The sequence below is a fragment of the Bombina bombina genome, chromosome 5, assembly GCF_027579735.1.
Source record: "Bombina bombina isolate aBomBom1 chromosome 5, aBomBom1.pri, whole genome shotgun sequence".
NCBI lineage: Eukaryota > Metazoa > Chordata > Amphibia > Anura > Bombinatoridae > Bombina > Bombina bombina.
This window is the reverse complement of record NC_069503.1, coordinates 875,322,793-875,337,601: the sequence shown is the minus strand read 5'-3', so window position 1 is coordinate 875,337,601 and position 14,809 is coordinate 875,322,793. Positions and strand designations below refer to the sequence as shown.

Sequence of the window (14,809 nt, the reverse complement as noted above, 5' to 3'; positions counted from 1 at the left end):
GCATCTAAATAGAATTTTAGAGCGCGAACAACATCCAAATTGTGCAACAAACGTTCCTTCTTTGAAACTGGTTTCGGACACAGAGAAGGTACGATAATCTCCTGGTTAATGTTTTTGTTAGAAACAACTTTTGGAAGAAAACCAGGTTTAGTACGTAAAACCACCTTATCTGCATGGAACACCAGATAAGGAGGAGAACACTGCAGAGCAGATAATTCTGAAACTCTTCTAGCAGAAGAAATTGCAACTAAAAACAAAACTTTCCAAGATAACAACTTAATATCAACGGAATGTAAGGGTTCAAACGGAACCCCCTGAAGAACTGAAAGAACTAAATTGAGACTCCAAGGAGGAGTCAAAGGTTTGTAAACAGGCTTAATTCTAACCAGAGCCTGAACAAAGGCTTGAACATCTGGCACAGCTGCCAGCTTTTTGTGAAGTAACACAGACAAGGCAGAAATCTGTCCCTTCAGGGAACTTGCAGATAATCCTTTTTCCAATCCTTCTTGAAGGAAGGATAGAATCTTAGGAATCTTAACCTTGTCCCAAGGGAATCCTTTAGATTCACACCAACAGATATATTTTTTCCAAATTTTGTGGTAAATCTTTCTAGTTACAGGCTTTCTGGCCTGAACAAGAGTATCGATAACAGAATCTGAGAACCCTCGCTTCGATAAGATCAAGCGTTCAATCTCCAAGCAGTCAGCTGGAGTGAAACCAGATTCGGATGTTCGAACGGACCCTGAACAAGAAGGTCTCGTCTCAAAGGTAGCTTCCAAGGTGGAGCCGATGACATATTCACCAGATCTGCATACCAAGTCCTGCGTGGCCACGCAGGAGCTATCAAGATCACCGACGCCCTCTCCTGATTGATCCTGGCTACCAGCCTGGGGATGAGAGGAAACGGCGGGAACACATAAGCTAGTTTGAAGGTCCAAGGTGCTACTAGTGCATCCACTAGAGCCGCCTTGGGATCCCTGGATCTGGACCCGTAGCAAGGAACTTTGAAGTTCTGACGAGAGGCCATCAGATCCATGTCTGGAATGCCCCACAGCTGAGTGACTTGGGCAAAGATTTCCGGATGGAGTTCCCACTCCCCCGGATGCAATGTCTGACGACTCAGAAAATCCGCTTCCCAATTTTCCACTCCTGGGATGTGGATAGCAGACAGGTGGCAGGAGTGAGACTCCGCCCATAGAATGATTTTGGTCACTTCTTCCATCGCTAGGGAACTCCTTGTTCCCCCCTGATGGTTGATGTACGCAACAGTTGTCATGTTGTCTGATTGAAACCGTATGAACTTGGTCCTTGCTAGCTGAGGCCAAGCCTTGAGAGCATTGAATATCGCTCTCAGTTCCAGAATATTTATCGGTAGAAGAGATTCTTCCCGAGACCAAAGACCCTGAGCTTTCAGGGATCCCCAGACCGCGCCCCAGCCCATCAGACTGGCGTCGGTCGTGACAATGACCCACTCTGGTCTGCGGAATGTCATCCCTTGTGACAGGTTGTCCAGGGACAGCCACCAACGGAGTGAGTCTCTGGTCCTCTGATTCACTTGTATCTTCGGAGACAAGTCTGTATAGTCCCCATTCCACTGACTGAGCATGCACAGTTGTAATGGTCTTAGATGAATGCGCGCAAAAGGAACTATGTCCATTGCCGCTACCATCAAACCGATCACTTCCATGCACTGCGCTATGGAAGGAAGAGGAACGGAATGGAGTATCCGACAAGAGTCTAGAAGTTTTGTTTTTCTGGCCTCTGTCAGAAAAATCCTCATTTCTAAGGAGTCTATTATTGTTCCCAAGAAGGGAACCCTTGTTGACGGAGATAGAGAACTCTTTTCCACGTTCACTTTCCATCCGTGAGATCTGAGAAAGGCCAGGACAATGTCCGTGTGAGCCTTTGCTTGAGGAAGGGACGACGCTTGAATCAGAATGTCGTCCAAGTAAGGTACTACAGCAATGCCCCTTGGTCTTAGCACAGCTAGAAGGGACCCTAGTACCTTTGTGAAAATCCTTGGAGCAGTGGCTAATCCGAAAGGAAGCGCCACGAACTGGTAATGCTTGTCCAGGAATGCAAACCTTAGGAACCGATGATGTTCCTTCTGGATAGGAATATGTAGATACGCATCCTTTAAATCCACCGTGGTCATGAATTGACCTTCCTGGATGGAAGGAAGAATAGTTCGAATGGTTTCCATCTTGAACGATGGAACCTTGAGAAACTTGTTTAAGATCTTGAGATCTAAGATTGGTCTGAACGTTCCCTCTTTTTTGGGAACTAAGAACAGATTGGAGTAGAACCCCATCCCTTGTTCTCTTAATGGAACAGGATGAATCACTCCCATTTTTAACAGGTCTTCTACACAATGTAAGAATGCCTGTCTTTTTATGTGGTCTGAAGACAACTGAGACCTGTGGAACCTCCCCCTTGGGGGAAGCCCCTTGAATTCTAGAAGATAACCTTGGGAGACTATTTCTAGCGCCCAAGGATCCAGAACATCTCTTGCCCAAGCCTGAGCGAAGAGAGAGAGTCTGCCCCCCACCAGATCCGGTCCCGGATCGGGGGCCAACATTTCATGCTGTCTTGGTAGCAGTGGCAGGTTTCTTGGCCTGCTTTCCCTTGTTCCAGCCTTGCATTGGTCTCCAAGCTGGCTTGGCTTGAGAAGTATTACCCTCTTGCTTAGAGGACGTAGCACTTTGGGCTGGTCCGTTTCTACGAAAGGGACGAAAATTAGGTTTATTTTTTGCCTTGAAAGGCCGATCCTGAGGAAGGGCGTGGCCCTTACCCCCAGTGATATCAGAGATAATCTCTTTCAAGTCAGGGCCAAACAGCGTTTTCCCCTTGAAAGGAATGTTAAGTAGCTTGTTCTTGGAAGACGCATCAGCTGACCAAGATTTCAACCAAAGCGCTCTGCGCGCCACAATAGCAAACCCAGAATTCTTAGCCGCTAACCTAGCCAATTGCAAAGTGGCGTCTAGGGTGAAAGAATTAGCCAATTTGAGAGCATTGATTCTGTCCATAATCTCCTCATAAGGAGGAGAATCACTATCGACCGCCTTTATTAGCTCATCGAACCAGAAACATGCGGCTGTAGCGACAGGGACAATGCATGAAATTGGTTGTAGAAGGTAACCCTGCTGAACAAACATCTTTTTAAGTAAACCTTCTAATTTTTTATCCATAGGATCTTTGAAAGCACAACTATCCTCTATGGGTATAGTGGTGCGTTTGTTTAAAGTGGAAACCGCTCCCTCGACCTTGGGGACTGTCTGCCATAAGTCCTTTCTGGGGTCGACCATAGGAAACAATTTTTTAAATATGGGGGGAGGGACGAAAGGAATACCGGGCCTTTCCCATTCTTTATTAACAATGTCCGCCACCCGCTTGGGTATAGGAAAAGCTACTGGGAGCCCCGGGACCTCTAGGAACTTGTCCATTTTACATAGTTTCTCTGGGATGACCAACTTGTCACAATCATCCAAAGTGGATAATACCTCCTTAAGCAGAATGCGGAGATGTTCCAACTTAAATTTAAACGTAATCACATCAGGTTCAGCTTGTTGAGAAATGTTCCCTGAATCAGTAATTTCTCCCTCAGACAAAACCTCCCTGGCCCCATCAGACTGGGTTAGGGGCCCTTCAGAACCATTATTTTCAGCGTCGTCATGCTCTTCAGTATCTAAAACAGAGCAGTCGCGCTTACGCTGATAAGTGTTCATTTTGGCTAAAATGTTTTTGACAGAATTATCCATTACAGCCGTTAATTGTTGCATAGTAAGGAGTATTGGCGCGCTAGATGTATTAGGGGCCTCCTGAGTGGGCAAGACTCGTGTAGACGAAGGAGGGAATGATGCAGTACCATGCTTACTCCCCTCACTTGAGGAATCATCTTGGGCATCATTGTCATTGTCACATAAATCACATTTATTTAAATGAATAGGAATTCTGGCTTCCCCACATTCAGAACACAGTCTATCTGGTAGTTCAGACATGTTAAACAGGCATAAACTTGATAACAAAGTACAAAAAACGTTTTAAAATAAAACCGTTACTGTCACTTTAAATTTTAAACTGAACACACTTTATTACTGCAATTGCGAAAAAACATGAAGGAATTGTTCAAAATTCACCAAATTTTCACCACAGTGTCTTAAATCCTTAAAAGTATTGCACACCAAATTTGGAAGCTTTAACCCTTAAAATAACGGAACCGGAGCCGTTTTTAACTTTAACCCCTATACAGTCCCTGGTATCTGCTTTGCTGAGACCCAACCAAGCCCAAAGGGGAATACGATACCAAATGACGCCTTCAGAAAGTCTTTTCTAAGTATCAGAGCTCCTCTCACATGCGACTGCATGTCATGCCTCTCAAAAACAAGTGCGCAACACCGGCGCGAAAATGAGGCTCTGCCTATGATTTGGGAAAGCCCCTAAAGAATAAGGTGTCTAAAACAGTGCCTGCCGATATTATTATATCAAAATACCCAGATTAAATGATTCCTCAAGGCTAAATATGTGTTAAAAATGAATCGATTTAGCCCAGATAAAGTCTACAGTCTTAATAAGCCCTTGTGAAGCCCTTATTTACGATCTTAATAAACATGGCTTACCGGATCCCATAGGGAAAATGGCAGCTTCCAGCATTACATCGTCTTGTTAGAATATGTCATACCTCAAGCAGCAAGAGACTGCTCACTGTTCCCCCAACTGAAGTTAATTGCTCTCAACAGTCCTGTGTGGAACAGCCATGGATTTTAGTGATGGTGCTAAAATCATTTTCCTCATACAAACAGAAATCTTCATCTCTTTTCTGTTTCTGAGTAAATAGTACATACCAGCACTATTTCAAAATAACAAACTCTTGATTGAATAATAAAAACTACAGTTAAACACTAAAAAACTCTAAGCCATCTCCGTGGAGATGTTGCCTGTACAACGGCAAAGAGAATGACTGGGGTAGGCGGAGCCTAGGAGGGATCATGTGACCAGCTTTGCTGGGCTCTTTGCCATTTCCTGTTGGGGAAGAGAATATCCCACAAGTAAGGATGACGCCGTGGACCGGACACACCTATGTTGGAGAAAAAAACTTTATGGGCTATATAAATAGATCATCTACAAAACATTTATGCAAAGAAAAAATGAGTGTATAATGTCCCTTTAATTAGAAAAAAGAATCCCAAACTCAAAAAATCACAAAAGTGTTAAAAGTAAAAAGCACAACTGTTTCCTGATTTTTCAATGAAAATAGATATTTAAAATGTTTGTATGTTGGCTAAATATAAATGTGCCATTTAATTCTTCCTATGCAGAAACATTTTTTGTTCCAGACTTTTTTTAATTTTTTGGGGGGGAGGGGTTGCAGTTATCTGCACAAAGCACATGATGTTTTTTTTCTCAGAAGACCACTATAAGTAGACATATTTTAAAGTCAACATAAGAAAAATAGATTACAATTTTTATAAAAGTACCCAATGGCATATGAGTCATTAATTTCTTTGTAACCTCACACTCTGCATGTTAACCATTCCAAAGCCCCAACATTTAGTATTAAACATCGACAAATTTCATACAGTTATCATATGAATACATATAAATAAATGTGACACTTTAAGACAGTAAGCACTTTGAGATTTTAATACAAAATGTTTAGTTGTATATAGTAAAACAACTTTGCAATATACTTTTATTATACTTTAATTTATTTTGTCCCTTTTCGTGTATTTAAGCTCTGAAAATGGTGGCTTCTTCTATTTCTGAGAACTGAAAAATGCATACAGCAGAATTATCAAGGCTATTCCTGTTACAAACATTTCCCTAATTGGCATTAAAAGATAACAACGGCAAAACAATGCACTTTATACTATCATAATGACCGTGGCTTGCATTGCCAGCTGCAGACTCAAGCCGGCAGTGGCGTCACTAGGGTTGGTGTCACCCCCCCCCAGAAAGCAGACACACACAAACACATAAACACAGGCACACACACATACAAACACTCAGACACACTTAGAAACACACTCAGACGCACACAAAAAAACTCTGACACACTTAGAAACACACTCAGACGCACACAAAAACACTCAGACACACACACACACAAAAACACTCAGACACACACACACACAAAAACACTCAGGCACACACACAAACACTTAGACACACACACACACACAAACACAGACACACACACAAAACACTCAGGCACACACACAGAAACACTCAGGCACACACACAAACACTTAGACACACACACACACACACACACAAACACTTAGACACACACACAAAACACTCAGGCACACACACAGAAACACTCAGACACACACACAAAAGCACTCAGACACACACACAGAAACACTCAGACACACACACACACAAAAGCACTCACACACACACACAAAAACACTCGTGCACACACACAAAAACACTCAGGCACACACACAAACACAAAAACACTCAGGCACACACACAAACACTTAGACACACACGCAGACAAAAACACTCAGGCACACACACAGAAACACTCAGACACACACACAAAAGCACTAAGACACACACACACAAAATATGTAAACTGCACTGCATTAATTAAAAAACTCATCCCTAGAGTTGCTCCCTGGCTCAGCAGAGCATCAAATGAAAGATAAACAGAGCACTCTAAAAATAAATCACTAAAGAAAAGGTTTAGGCGAACAAACTATGAAAATTCTGCTCTCTGACTCGGTTCCAAGTCTGTCAGTGCACAGCCCCGGGCCGCGTGCCTACCGCTTCTTATGGCCAAGCACCTCTGCTCTCTGCCCACCCCCAGACCCCCGTCCGCCCTCCCCTCCTACCTCTTCAGTGTGCATTTAGTGTACCGTAACCGTACCGGTCTGGTGGGCATCATACGTGTCTCCTTCACTTTAGAGACAGTGTTAGACAGTCATGCGGTCAGGTGCCAGGCATCCCCCTCATGATTTCCCAGTTCCCGTTTAGAGAGACAGCACAGCAGTGAGTGACTAGACTGCTCCACATGTCACTGAGCAGTGAGCACAGATAGGCAGGCAGGTTTAGGCTAGCAGTGCAACTTTGAAATCCCCACGGCATGCCCACAACATTCATAGTGAAATTGGGCAGAGGAGGAGCAAAGTACAAACAAGCAAAAGCAGCCAGGAAAACTATTTGTGGAAATTGCAGCGCTGGCTGAAGGGGCAAAAAAATGAAGTGTCTACAACTTCCCCAGTCCCACTAATGTTCACAAATGCTGGCCCCTCTAATAAAAATATCTATGCATCTCTACATTGTATTTCTTTGAATTTGAATACATTTTTTTTTTTTTGGGTGGCGTCACCCCCTAGAGGGTGTCACCCTGGTGCGGCCCGCACCCCCCTAGTGACGCCACTGCAAGCCGGGATTGCCTCCTTTAAATAAAACAAATGGTGGGTGGAGTTTGGCTATTGAAAAACAACTGCAGCAAACAATATGTTAATTTGTTTTACAAATGTTTCACCTATGCTAATATGTTATGCTTATAACAACACTACAGAAGTGTATTCACTATGTGTTTAATGTCCCTTTAAGCCTATCATAAAAAGCAACTTTAAATACAGGAAATTTGCATAATCAACAAGTTAATAATAAAAAGACAATGTAATAACACTTTTAAAATTTTAAATGACCTGTAGATGTTTTCTTTTAAATTTTTAAAATGTACTTAAATTTGCCGTCCCCCTGTATCATGTGACATCCATTAGCCAATCACAGACTGCACATACTCTGTAACAGCTGGCGCTTAAAGGGACACTAAACCCAAATTTTTTCTTTCATGATTCAGATAGAGCATGACATTTTAAGCAACTTTCTAATTTACTCATATTATCAATTTTTCTTCGTTCTCTTGCTATCTTAATTTAAAAGGCAGGAATGTGATGCGTAGGAGCCAGCCCATTTTTGGTTGAGAACCTGGGTAATGCTTGCTTATTGGTGGGTAGGTAAATGTAATCCTCCAATAAGCAAGCGCTATCCATGGTGCTGAACCTAAAATGGGCTGGCTGCTAAGATTTACATTCCTGCTTTTAAAACAAAGATAGCAAGAGAATGAAGAAAAATTGTTAATAGGAGTAAATTAGAAAGTTGCTTAAAATGTCATGCTCTATTTGAATCATGAAAGAAAACATTTGGGTTCAGTGTCCCTTTAAGAAAGTGTGCATAAAAAACTCTGCACACAATTGCTAATCAAAGTAAATTGCAAAGTCTCTTAAACTGCATGTTTAGAGTCATAAAAGCATAGTGTATTTTACTTTGTCTTAATATATTGTTTTTTTCATTTTTAAATTATATTAATACAATATAGAGCACTTTATGTGACACTGCATGCAATTGCTGTTCTCTATGCATCAAAAAAATAAACCACAGGGCATGGATGTAGAATCATATTTACAGAAAACCAAAGAGCTTGGTGTGCAGTGTCTGAATTAATGAAAAACAGCTTATTCTCTCACCTGTGCCTGACTTTGTCCATGAACCTTGACAGGTACCAAAGGAGGCCAGAGACTGTCAATCAGACTGAAAAGTCCTGGGGCCCTGGAAGACATTTAAACACTATGCATCAATATTGTCCAAACATATTTGTGTTTCTCATTATCTGTGTGTGTGTGTGTATATATCTATAAATATCTATAAATATCTATCTATCTATCTATATATATATATATATACATACACACACACATATATACACCGGAATATATAAAAGTATGTATATATATATATATATATATATATATATATATATATATATATATATATATATACACATACATACACACACACACACATATGTATGTATGTATATATATATATATATGAGTGTGTGTGTGTGTGTATATATAAAATGTATATATGGGCAACAGATATGTAGCAGAGTTAGGTTTGTGATCTTTAGAACTATAAAACACTTGAGTTAAATTTGTGTAAGGGGGGAGATAAATTATACTGCAAAATAGTTTTACTACACATAATTACATATTTTATATTATAATCCAAGACTGTTTAATGTTCCTTTACATATGGTCTGTTACGGGTACTTGTGGGTTGTAATTGAGGGACACTGTTTTTAAGCATATAAATCTGCTCAGTAGAACAGACAATTTAAAAATTGAAGTAAAAATCTAGTTGTTGCTGCTAAACTAATTTATTTATTTTTATAATTCTAGTATTTCATAAGTCTGTCTCTATCTGCAGAGTTACAGATGTTATCATTTCAGCCGCCAAAATCCATGTGACGAGGATTCCTCATGTTCTGTGACACAGTATGTAAATTAGCCATGCAGACTGCACTTCATCTGCTGTATCAAGTGACTCTCAGATTTACGGATAGGCCAGGATAAGACTGACAACGAACCAGTGAATGAATGAGAAGTACTTTTATACACATTATTCTTTCTCTGACTTATTATTTTAATTAAATCAGGGTTAATGTGTGATTCAATCTTAAAATTGTGATATTCTGAACTGTAATATTTGTGTTGTTGACATATTACTGCAAAACATAATTAAAAAAATATACTTTTCAGTAGCCAGGCCTGTAATTTACAGGATTATTTATGCAAATCTCTATGCCTGGAATTTGTTTCCCAACAAATGAGGTAGACCTAATAACAGGTCTTTGTTGTTGGTGTATGTCTGTTGGTGTTTATTTAGCTATTTATGCATGATATATTTTTGCAATTTAAAGGTCATGGAAAAAAGACATTTCCAATGTATTTCTGTTATCAAACCTTCACTGTAGTGTATACTTAGGTAGGTTAAGAAGTGTGCACAAATATTTAGCACTGTTATTTTATAGCAATGTTATACATTGCTGCACATAGTGCTGCCATACAGAGCTCAATTCACATGCATGTTCTTGAATAGTTGTAGCACAATTTATGATTCTAGAACTGTATTATGGAATAAGAAATTCAAATAAAAAAATTACAAGAGCAAAAAACAAACAAACAATTTTTGCACCATCTTGCAATTTATATAGAAAATGGGTTTAAATAAACTATCTAACTATATAAATATTAAAAAAAATAATAATAAAAATAAACACAACATGCTTGCATTGCAATTTAACAAAAACATAATTATGCTTACCAGATCATTTTATTTCCTTCTGTATAAGTAGAGTCCACGGCTTCATTCCTTACTGTTGGGGAATACTGAACCTGGCCACCAGGAGGAGGCAAAGACACCCCAGCCAAAAGCTATAATACCTCTCCCACTTCCCCCATCCCCCAGTCATTCTACAGAGGAAACAAGGAACAGTAGGAGAAATATCAGGGTATAAAAGGTGCCAGAAGAAAAATATAAAATTTAGGGGGCCGCAGACTCTCCTTATATGAAAGGAAATTAAATTATCTGGTAAGCATAATTTGTTTTCCTTTTCAATATAAGGAGAGTCCATTGCTTCATTCCTTACTGTTGCGAAACTTATACCCAAGCTCTAGAGGACACTGAATGATAACGGGAGGGAAAAAAATAGAGGCGGACCCTAATCTGAGGGCACCACAGCCTGCAAAACCTCTCCCCCGAAAGCTGCTTCAGCTGAAGCAAAAACATAAAACTTGTAAAATTTAGAAAAAGTATGTAAGGAGGACAAGGTAAGCCGCCTTACAAATTTGATCCATAGAGGCCTCGTTCTTAAAGGCCCAAGAGGAAGCCACTGCTCTAGTAGAATGAGCTGTAATTCTCTGAGGAGGCTTATGTCCCACTGTCTCATAAGCTAAGCGGATAATACTCCTTAACCAAAAAAACAAGGAAGTCGCAGAGACCTTCTGCACCCTACACTTCCCAGTATATGCAACAAACAAGAAGGAGTTTGTCTATAATCCTTAGTAGCCTGAAGATAGAACTTCAAGGCTCGAACCACGTCCAAATTATGAAGCTAACATTCCTTCAAAGAAGAAGGATTAGGACACAAGGAAGGAACCACAGTCTCTTGATTGATGTTGCGGTCTGACACGACCTTAGGGAGAAACCCTAACTTAGTACATAGGACAGCCTTATCAGAATGGAACACCACATAAGGAGGCTCACAATGCAAGGTGGCAATCTCAGATACTCTGCGGGCAGAAGCAATAATCAGTAGAAAAAGAACCTTCCAGGATAACAACTTAAGGTCAATTTCATGCATTGGCTCGAACGGAGCTGCTGCAAAACTTTAAGAACAAGATTCAGACTCCAAGGAGGAGCCTTAGATCTGAACACAGGTCTGATTCTAATCAGAGCCTTAACAAAAGACTGTACACCTGGAAGCTCTGAGCAGTAAAACAGATAGGGCCGAAATCTGTCCCCTCAGGGAACTGGCAGAAAGACCCTTTTCCAGTCCATCCTGGAGAAATGATAGGATCCTGGCAACCTTAACCTTATCACAGTAAGCAATGGGAACAGCACAACAGAATAAAAAGGTGCAATTCTGTCAGGGGCTCCACACCAGGTCCCCAATACAAATCAGACAGTCCAAAAGACAGCAGCACTCACCATATCCAAAAAATGCAGCAATTTATTGAAACACCAAGGTGCACAGAATAACAAAGTTTCGGACCTCAGTCCTTAATCATGTCAGTACACATAATGAACATACAAAAGTCTTAAATAGGGGTTGGTACCAAAGCCACACCCACATTTTTACAACACACCTGTGAAATACTATATTGAGGCTGCATGTTAGTATCCTTTAAAAATAAATGTCTAATTCCTACATCTAGTTAACTACTATTTATAGAATACTATCCTCTCCAAGAAATATACAAAATCAAAAGGCGTCATCTGAAAATGTTATCTTTGTTTAACATACCATTTTTAGTTTTAACACACTAATTGATTGGATGATCTGGACAGAGCCACCAAGGGAGCAATTCTCTCGACCAGTTGTCCAGGGAAATCTGTTAAGTGTTTAATCTTAAATTTAAAAGCTGGTTCCTCGCAGCAGGAGGCCTAGATCTAGCAGACTCCGACCCAGAAAGTTCACCCTCTGAAGACTCAGAGTGTGACCCATCCTTGGATAGTTGAAAAACAGATAAATCTAATAAATCACTTGATGACCCCTTGACAAGAGAGCTATGTTTAACTTTTCGATTGCGCTTGGCAGGAGCGAGGTAAAGCACTAAGGGCTTCAGACACCGCCGTCTTTAACTGTGCAGTAAAGTCTGATGGTAAAAGGCTCCTTCCAGATGGAGGATCATGCGTGCTACGGGAAGCTGCATATGATGAGGGAGATGACTGATGGGTATGCACCTCACGGGATGGCGAGTCCTTAGAGGTGGACGGCTCAGTGGTACTAAATGGTTTAACCTTCTTAGACCTAATAACTTTGTTGAGGCATGCGGAACATAGTTGAGAGGGTGGGCATACCAAGGTCTCCTCACAATATAAACAGGTATTACTATTTGGAATAAAAGGAGTACCCTCTAATATCTCAGAATCCTCCATAGCTTAAGCTAAGACAGTAGGACACACAATAAAACAATCTTTTATTTCTCACAAAAACGGCACCTTTATATTCCCAATGGCTGGGATACCTCCTAGACCCAGACAAACCAGAGAAAAAACATAATTTTCGACAGCTAGCTAATTAAAGTGCGACCACTCCTGGTCACGTGGTGCGCAAGGCAGGCCCCTGCTATGAGAAAAAAAGTATGGCAAGCTACAAGCTGCGCAGCGTTCAAAGTGAAAGTAAAAAACTTAAATTATGCTTACCTAATCATTTCCTTTTCTTCTAATGAGAAGAGTCCACAGCTGCATTCATTACTTTTGGGAATTCAGAACCTGGCCATCAGGAGGAGGCAAAGACACCCCAGCCAAAGGCTTAAATACCTTCCCCACATCCCTCAATCATTCTGCCGAGGGAACAAGGAACAGTAGGAGAAATATCAGGGTGAAAAAGGTGCCAGAAAAAAAAATATGGCCGACACCTTATGAACAATGCGGGCGGGGAGCTGTGGACTCTTCCATTAAGAAAAGAAAATTATCAGGTAAGCATAATTTAAGTTTTTCTTCTTAAACGGGAAGAGTCCACAGCTGCATTCATTACTTTTGGGAAAACAATACACAAGCTATAGAGGACACTGAATGCAAAACGGGCGGGTACAAAAGGTGGTCCCTTCTGAGGGCACCACAGCCTAAAACCCAAAACTACCGTTGAAAAAAACTGCTTTGTTGGAAGCCAAAGGACAAAAGGAAAAAAGGCAGAGATAACTGCCCAACAGTTAAAACCAGAAGGCCCTTGCTAGAGACCACTCAGGTTATTAGACTCAACCGAGCCAAAAGCCTCTGAGGAGACGAAGTCCCGCAGGCATGCAGACCGCAAAGTTAAACTCACGCCCGATCAATGGAGAAGGGAAACATCCACATTCCCCCAGCTGGGAAGAAGAACTCAGAATAAGTGCCGAGCAGGACCTTCCCAAAAAAGGGACAGGAAAGGAAGGAACCGAACCCAGCAGAGAAAACTACCCGCCGAGGAGGGATCCACCGCGAAGCTCCTTAAAGAAGGAGCACATTAACTATGATACGCGGCTAAAATCAACAGATCAGATCCCCGACTCTTGCTCTGGTAACGGACCCAGCACAAAGTGACTGATAATGTTCGAAAGACTTAGGGATTAAAATTACCCCGGTCATCAAGTTCTGCAGAAAGGAAAAAAGGGGAGGGAACCGGCCCCCCCAAAGAGCTTGGGTTCCATAACCCAGACACAGCCCCCTTTCCGAAGATGCAAGGCACTCCCAAAAGGAGACCCTCCACTGGAACTACCAGAAAAGTATGGCACAAGAAATCCATCCCTTCACACTGACATCCCGCACGTAAGGGAGGGGGAACCATCCCACTAAACAGAGGAATTAAAAGTCCTTCCAAGCACCTGGTGGATACTAAGGATGTCAAATTCACCCTCCAAAGGGAGGGAAATCGAAGCCAGAACTCAACAGCTTGCTAGCACAATCAAGGTGCAAATGACTGCAGTTGGTTTCAAACCTTCCGCTCGATAGACAGCTAACCATCTGGCTACTACAGCGGGGTTGAAGCATAAAGCTGTGGACAAGCTCAAAAGGACATTACCTAAAGAAAAACCATCCGGCCACTAAGGCCAGCCCAGTAAGAAGTCTAAATCTCCCTGCAAGAGAGAAAAAAATACACCCGTAGGAACAGAAAACATCCTGGAACCGGGAAACTGGGCCGTCCCAATCAGTCCGAAGGGATCTGGATACAGACCCCAAAATTCCAGTCAAAGACATGAAAAACAAACTTGGGCACCTGAAAACTCGGAGCCGGCTTAAAAATCCAACAACCCCTGAGAAACCACTAAGTTACCCCATCCGGAGAGGACTATGCACCACAGGCGATGCAATCACAGTCATATCCAAGACACCTTGGACACTGAACTAGAGAGCGTAGGACACCCACATCGGGATACAACTCCCCGCATAAAGGTGATAAGCATTGGTGAAGCCACTTAGCCACTCTAAAAGGCCTTAAGGCCCTAGGGACAATTTCCACTAAGTCCAAAGACTAAGTAACTATGAGGAAACAGAAAACTCTGTTTAGGAATGCTAGCTCTCCCCAGAATCACAAGACAGATGAGAAAACAAGAGCTTTACCTAGGTTCAAACCCACAACCTCCTGCTCCATGTTTAGCAAACCACTACACCACATCTCCCTTAGAAACTGGGTAGAGAAGCTAACAGAAGTCTCCAAGATCCTCAGGATCCACTTCCCTGACACCCCTACAGCTCGAGGACTGAAGATGGAGCCTGTATCCTAACCCCTGGCAGGAGAAAACCCACA

At 41.6% G+C, this 14,809-nt stretch overlaps 1 protein-coding gene across 1 annotated transcript in view; it reads right to left on the bottom strand.

Annotated features, from left to right (window-relative positions):
* Window positions 1–14,809, bottom strand: part of SPIDR (scaffold protein involved in DNA repair) — a 1,635,101-nt gene that overhangs the window by 131,283 nt on the left and 1,489,009 nt on the right. Inside the window, exon 12 of the mRNA XM_053715026.1 lies at window positions 8,487–8,568. Coding sequence (XP_053571001.1) covers window positions 8,487–8,568 — 82 coding nt within the window. The remainder of the gene's footprint in view (window positions 1–8,486; window positions 8,569–14,809) is intronic.